We start from the raw sequence: 6765 nt of genomic DNA, 5'->3' as shown, positions 1-6765 counted from the left end.
TTGTTTTTTAGCAGCATGGACTTTGTTGTAGGCGGCCTGTGAGGATGGCAGACAGAAATGAGATATGGTGGAAGCTGACAGTAAATGATGCGCAGAATAAAACATCTGATTCTCACCCTGGCAGCAGCGTCGGTCAACACCTCGAGCGCTTGAGACAACTGATGAAAGAGTTCAGCTGCAAAAGTAAACAGATAGAAACGTTGAAAAATGATTTTTCTGTAATGGATAAAACAACAAGAATGTAACATTGACTGCTCAGACCTGCCTCACCACTGAATAGTCTACCTAACCAACTACGCTAGTTAAAGAGATACTGCACACAAAAATGAAAATGACTAACATTCTTCCAAATATCTTTCTCGGTGTTGATCAGAACAAAGTCATTTATACACATATAAAATTACATGACGGTGAGTAAATGATGACAGAATTTTCCTTTTCGGGTGAACTAACCCTTAAACTCACCCAAATGTAAAAATACTGTAGAAAATCTAGTATATTAAGCGGAGAGACAACTTTTGTTAATGTATTCTGTAGGCTGTAGTATTAACTATACTGAGTTGATCATATGTAGTAAATACTGCAGTATACTTCAGTATTTACTATAGTTAACTGTAGTACATTTTAGTAAACTACTTTATTATTATAAGTACATCCCATATACTGCTGCATTCTGTAATATGAACTATAATACACTGTAGGAAATACTGCAGGAAATTGTAGAATACAGCCGTATATTATACACGTTATTCATGTATACCACAATATTATTAAGTATGAACTATACGGAATCGATAAATTGTTTTATCAAGTATATTTAATATGCATTAGTATCCATGAGTTTTACAACACTTTACTATAGTAAATACTAGGAGTGCAACAATATACCGGTATTGACAATAACCGTGATATTAAAAACAATGTTTATCGTTTTAAAATTGGACTTTAAGATGGTTGCAAATTCTCTCTCTGCCTCCCTGCAAATATTTCGAGTGTGATTCATTGCCCCAAAAAATAGAAAAGACTAAATAAATTAAATTAAGGATTTGATTTTCTTTGATAGCCTTCATAATGTTTACAATAATGATCACAATAATACAGTCATTGTTAACATTTTTGGCCATGAAAACCCTGTAGTGAAAATCTGATACCGTGAGAGCCCTGTTAAATGCTAAAGTATACTACAGTTTTTTTCATGTAGCCTGTAAATCAGTAGTCAACTCACTACATAAAAAGTCAGGAAAAATCTTGAACAAGGTATATTTTTGAAACGTTATATCTCCATTCTGTTATTTACGTTCACTGCATTGAATCAGAGTGCCAGCAGTCTCACGAAAGCCGCTCCCGCTAATGATACCTGCTGATTTTCTCCATGTAAACTTTGGGGGTCCCCCGCCACAGGCCGTCAAAGCAATCACACACCCCGGACCCCTAATGACTCACTGATGGTCCTGTTCTCCACTAACAAGCTTCTGCAAGCTCCAGTTTCACCCCACATCCACAGAGGACCACGTCTAGACTGAGGCTCACGTTTCACGCTACCCGTGTGATTACAACACAGCCCGTGTGGGAACACCAGGCCCGCACGCGAGCGGCTTTCGTGACCCGAAACGTGGCCTTCGTCTCGCCCCCCACGCAGCCGCACGGCTCTCTTTTCGCGTGCGAGTCTGCATATTTCACTTTCATTCTGTACCCCGTTTTAGACTAAACCAGGAATTGTGAAAGGCACGCAGGAATAAAAGTCGCCCCGCACGCAACTCTATCTCAAGGTGCACGCTGTGTTTTTGCTGGTTTTCCCAGCATGCAGACGGAGACACGGGGGCATAAGAGAAGCCACATGCTGGAGTTTGTACTGTAGCCTCGAGCGCCTGTCAAACGCTGAAAACTGAATTCTGCTTGGCTTTACTGACACATTTTCAGTTCACAGTGACGGTGAAATTCCGTTTGTGTAGTCGCACGTGTTCACATACAGGTGTGGAGTTTATGGCTGGCTTTTATCAGTCAAGCTCTTAGCAAGATGTCAAGATGCTCGGGGGGGAAATGATCGGTTTGTCCAAACAGTGTCAGACAATCTTCTGTGGAACATATGATGGAAAACAAAACTCTACCTGCTCTTGTGCAATAACAGATTTTGATCAGACAGACTCAAACTCTCAGGTGATTTATTTAAAGTAAAGTTGAAAGAAAATGAGACTCTACTGACCAGCTTTGGGATTGTCTGGGTTTTTGTCCGGGTGACAGGATAATGCTCGCTTTCTGTACGCCTTCTTGATCTGCAAAAGAAGACAAGATTCATATTTTGAGTTCCGTGCGAACTTTTTGAGGTTGCGTCCAAGCCACTGTGTGTTTCCCCGCATTGAATATCCTGATAAAATGTCAAGATTCTCTGTTGTGTTTGGTGCAGCTAGAGCAAAAAAATTAAAAGCTATTGCACATTGCACACAAATTTTACATAACCCAAGACAAAGCAAAGCACATTGCACACAAATTTTACATAACCCAAGACAAAGCAAAGCGGGCCATGGTTTCCTGGAAAGCATAAACCGCTGGAGATGTTTTTTAACAATAGATGGCGGCAACATTCACCACAACCCTGAAATCCCACGAGACATCCGAGCCAAACGCTGGCTTTAAATCACAGCACACATTACTGTCAAACTCCACACGCAGTGCTGCACGCATGTGCATACGGACACCATCATCAGCATCCAGGACCAAAACACGCTTCTGCCAGCGAATTTCAAACATGACTTGCATTTCAGAAAAACCCACGCTCGAGTGCATGTACATTCTGTGCGAGACCTCGGTCAGAAATCTGCTTTTACCATAAACTCCCAAGAGTCTCTTGGAATGTGGACGGCAGAGTTCACGGCTGTGTTTTTCCTTAGACGATGTCTGCTGCTGACAGACGTGTCTCGCAGGAGACAGAGACTCAAACTTGTCACTAATGCACGAATGAACAAAACACAAGGTCTCAAACGCTCAGTTCTGTGTCGGCCGCTGGCGAACGGTTTCAGGTCTGGAGGACCGCAGAGAGCGACCCAAACTTCTCTCATGTCGTGATCCTACAGGAGGGCTATCCAAAAATAAACATCATTAGACATCGGGACAGATGGGCCAATGATCCCTACGACATACTTATTAGTGATGTGTATTAAAGCAAGCATTACAAACACCTAAAAATGTACGTAGAAGACAAAACTTGAAGCAAAGCATTTAATCCAGAACTAATTTCCTTCTGAATAAATTGCATACAGATGTGTGTCGTCTTGTGGATAAATTGCAGCCAGATATAATAATGACTTTATATAATTGTTTATCTTATAATAACATATTTTATTTAACAGCATGTTGAAAACTGGGCAAAATACACACATGCAAGAGATTTAGGTCCTTAAACCATAACACAGATATTTAACTGCTTCACCACAAGACTTCAAAAATGATCAAACGTCACCCGCACAACGGCGTTCATTTCTTGGGCAGCATCTCCACCTGCTGGTCATACAGTGAATTATTTCACCACTTTATAACGAATTGACAGTAGATGATTGATCATAATGTATTTGGTTAAATATTATTGATTTAAAAAGGCGTTCTGTAGTTAAGTTTGAGTTGTGTTTGGGATATTAAAACCAGACAGTACTATAGATGCTAATGCATATAACGTGTCTAAACCCATCTGTTAAAACAGAACTGTCCTCAAAACACACAGAATAAAAACACTTCGGTCGTCCTGAGCATGTTGCACTAAAAATAATGGGATAAAACACCAAACACTCGTTGCACTCAATGAATGTATCTGTAATGTGCAAATATAAAGAGGTTTAGTCACATCTATTTTCATAACAACCGCAAATAAATAAAACCTTCTTTAACCTGCAGCTGTTTTAAAGGTGATACCGAAGTAAACATGTTTTGTAATATAGCATTTCATACAGTAAAGTGATATAAAAACAGTCATGTGTGCTGTTAAGCTAATGAATACAAGTGTTATATTGACGCACCTGTTTCTCTGTGGCTGTCGATTCAACCCCTAATAACGCGTAAAGATCCATCTGTAAAAGCTCTTTTGTTGACGCCATACTTTTAATCTGATAGTAATTAAAATAAAGCCGTAAATAATGCTCAAGAGTAGCTTAGGAGCAGTTCGCGAGCTTCTTCTGTGTGATTTAAAGCGACAGATGGCGGGTGACGACAGCTCTAGAGCGCCCCTGCGGCGAGGCGGGGGAACTGCAGGCCGACACATTGCAACACAAGGGGCTTTTACAGTCAAAACCATCAACGAGGTTTGAGGTATTGAAAGTGTAGACTTGTGTATACATAAACACAGATAAAGTATGAAGACCCTTTATTTAATGTACTGATTTAATAAATGTTGAATACATTTAGTAAATAACAATATATTTTGTTTAAATGAAATTACAATATAATAAAAATAATATGTACTTTTTTTGTGATTAACATTTTTATAGATTTTCAGGCAATTTCAGAATACAACATAATACATCTGTACCAAATCAACATTTGCCCACTATCAACACCAATTAATCCACACAAAAAAATCACCCAAATACAGCTTGAGGTCACAACTTGGTTCTACGCTTCAATACAATAAATATAACTTCCAGCATATATTGGTGAGAAAAGTAGTAGAATAATAAATAAAATAAACAAAAATATTCACAAAATGATTACTGTCCCTTTTCAAGATAAGATAAATATCTGGATCATTTCTTATGAAATAAACTTAATTTATCCATCTGTCTATAAGACATATTTTCACTCTACCTAGTTCTGCTATCCATTCCTGAAAGGAAGGGGCCTCCTCTGACTTCTAGCTCCTAAGAATTATTTGTCTGCCAATCATGAAACTGGTTTGTACCCAGTATCTTATGTCTCTTATGTCCCTCATATAAACAGTGGAGGACATGAACAGACGTATAAACAGACGTGTGTTCATGAACTCTTCCAGAAATCCAGAATTTTTGTACAAAACCAGAGAGCATGAGTTAGGTCTCCATCCTCAGTCTGACATCTCCAGCAATATGGTGAATCTTTTAACCCAAGCCTGAACATTCTGGAAGTTAAGGTCCAGTTAAGGCGTATTTTTTACATCCCTAGATGGCGCTTTGTCATTGTTTAAAACTCCAATCCACTCCTCGTCATCAAATGTTAAATTCAAATCTCTTTCCCATATTTTCTTAAGAGCTAATAGCGCACCATCACCGTGATTCTGAATCAACCAGGAGTAGTATGTTGATGCTTCGTGACCCTTCCCATATGTTGAAATGATCATACAATGAATATCTTAGATTACAGTTTGCCCGAGCCTCACGTAAACTTGATATCATTTTTAAATGAAGACACAAATTATTATGTACAAGAAATATTTTAGGGGATTAAATCTAGTCGCTAAATATATCACTTTGTTTTCAACAGAACAAAAAAATACAATATTATTTACTTCTATAGTAGTGGATGATGTCCTAGAACTGAAAACTGCTAACATTTTTCCAAATATCTTTCTCTGTGTTCATCGGAAACAAAGAATGTATACAGGTTTAAAACAACCTGAGGCTGAGTAAAAGATGACAGAATGTTTATTTTTGGTGAACTGTCCCTTTAAGTAGTGCAGAGGATAATAGTTGTACATCAGTCTTTTTAAAGAGTGTGCTTTTTCAGTTCACTTACTACAAAGATGCAATTAAATATGTATGCTAAGTGCACTTATGAGTCAGTTTGCTCAGTAACTGCATGGCAATGACTAGATAAGCTATTACATTTACAGTACAGCAGGTGGCGCTGTTGCCATTTACCAACGATAGTAGAGAACCAAACCTGTACATTAGTACATGCCAGTAATATATGTTGCAATCTCGTACAATATTTTGCATTATGCAGAGAGGAAAAGGAAGCATGCGAAGCTCCACAAACATGTAATCATGAAAATGCCTTTTCTTACAGGAAAGGTATGGAAAGGTTCTGTTCTTCTGCAGGAGGATCTGGGCTCTCTTACATCACTGAACCTCCCACAACACAAAACATGCGAGATGAAGCTTGTTGTCTGACACACAAAAATGTCGTACAGATGAACATCTTCCTGTGACTGACGTGAAAACCTTTTCATCTGTAACCTGAAACACATTGCAATGTTTTGTCTGAACTTGATAATAAAACCCTTAGACTGTTGGAGTTTAGTGTTGGATATGGATACATAGAGAATTTTAGATACTTACTATCGGTTCAAAAACATGATTCGTTTTTATTTCATTAGATTTAAATGATGGAAATGTCCACCTGTGTTTGCCTAGATGTGTTGCATGATGCACTCTTTTACATATTCAGTGGAAAGCACCAAACATAGCAGTCGTACAGAATAAAGTTAGTAAGCTACACCATTTTATTATTAAACAACTTGTATTTCCGATAATGTATTTTCATGGACACAACATGCTACATGCTACGTTTAAAATTGACATTTCACAGTTAACCGTAGCCAGAGTCATTGTGGTTTTAGTAAGAGTTCAAGTGACATTTATTTTTCCTCAATTTTGTTATTTTTTAATATTCAGGTTTCGTGCATTTCGATGGACAACACGTGCATTTGAATCATATCTAAGCCTCTATTTGATTTCAATGAACAGAAACGTTAGTTAACGAGATTCATGACCGACCGGTGACCAGCATTCCGTCCATTCTCAGCGAGATTCTTTGATTGACAGCGGGGCGATCTGAAACACGCCCACTCAGGGGGGCGGAGTC

The 6765-nt window shown here is 38.4% G+C and overlaps 1 protein-coding gene across 2 annotated transcripts in view; it reads right to left on the bottom strand.

The window, feature by feature from the left end:
• The window catches only part of dnajc17 (DnaJ (Hsp40) homolog, subfamily C, member 17), a 31725-nt gene extending 27483 nt beyond the window's left edge, over positions 1 to 4242 (bottom strand). Inside the window, exons 1-4 of one of the 2 annotated variants that reach the window (XM_079458297.1) lie at positions 4008 to 4242; positions 2204 to 2273; positions 117 to 175; positions 1 to 36 (exon numbers count right to left, since the gene is read on the bottom strand). The exon at positions 1 to 36 is cut by the window's left edge and continues 52 nt beyond it. In XM_079458297.1, the coding sequence (XP_079314423.1) occupies positions 1 to 36; positions 117 to 175; positions 2204 to 2273; positions 4008 to 4085 (243 nt within the window). In that variant the 5' untranslated portion in view covers positions 4086 to 4242. The remainder of the gene's footprint in view (positions 37 to 116; positions 176 to 2203; positions 2274 to 4007) is intronic. The other variant, XM_079458296.1, reaches the window with a different exon arrangement.
• Positions 4243 to 6765: the final 2523 nt, after the last annotated feature.

Source organism: Barbatula barbatula (genome assembly GCF_947034865.1).
Source record: "Barbatula barbatula genome assembly, chromosome: 6".
Taxonomy (NCBI): Eukaryota; Metazoa; Chordata; class Actinopteri; order Cypriniformes; family Nemacheilidae; genus Barbatula; species Barbatula barbatula.
Note: the sequence above shows the minus strand (reverse complement) of the source record. Positions and strands in the feature narration are given on the sequence as shown.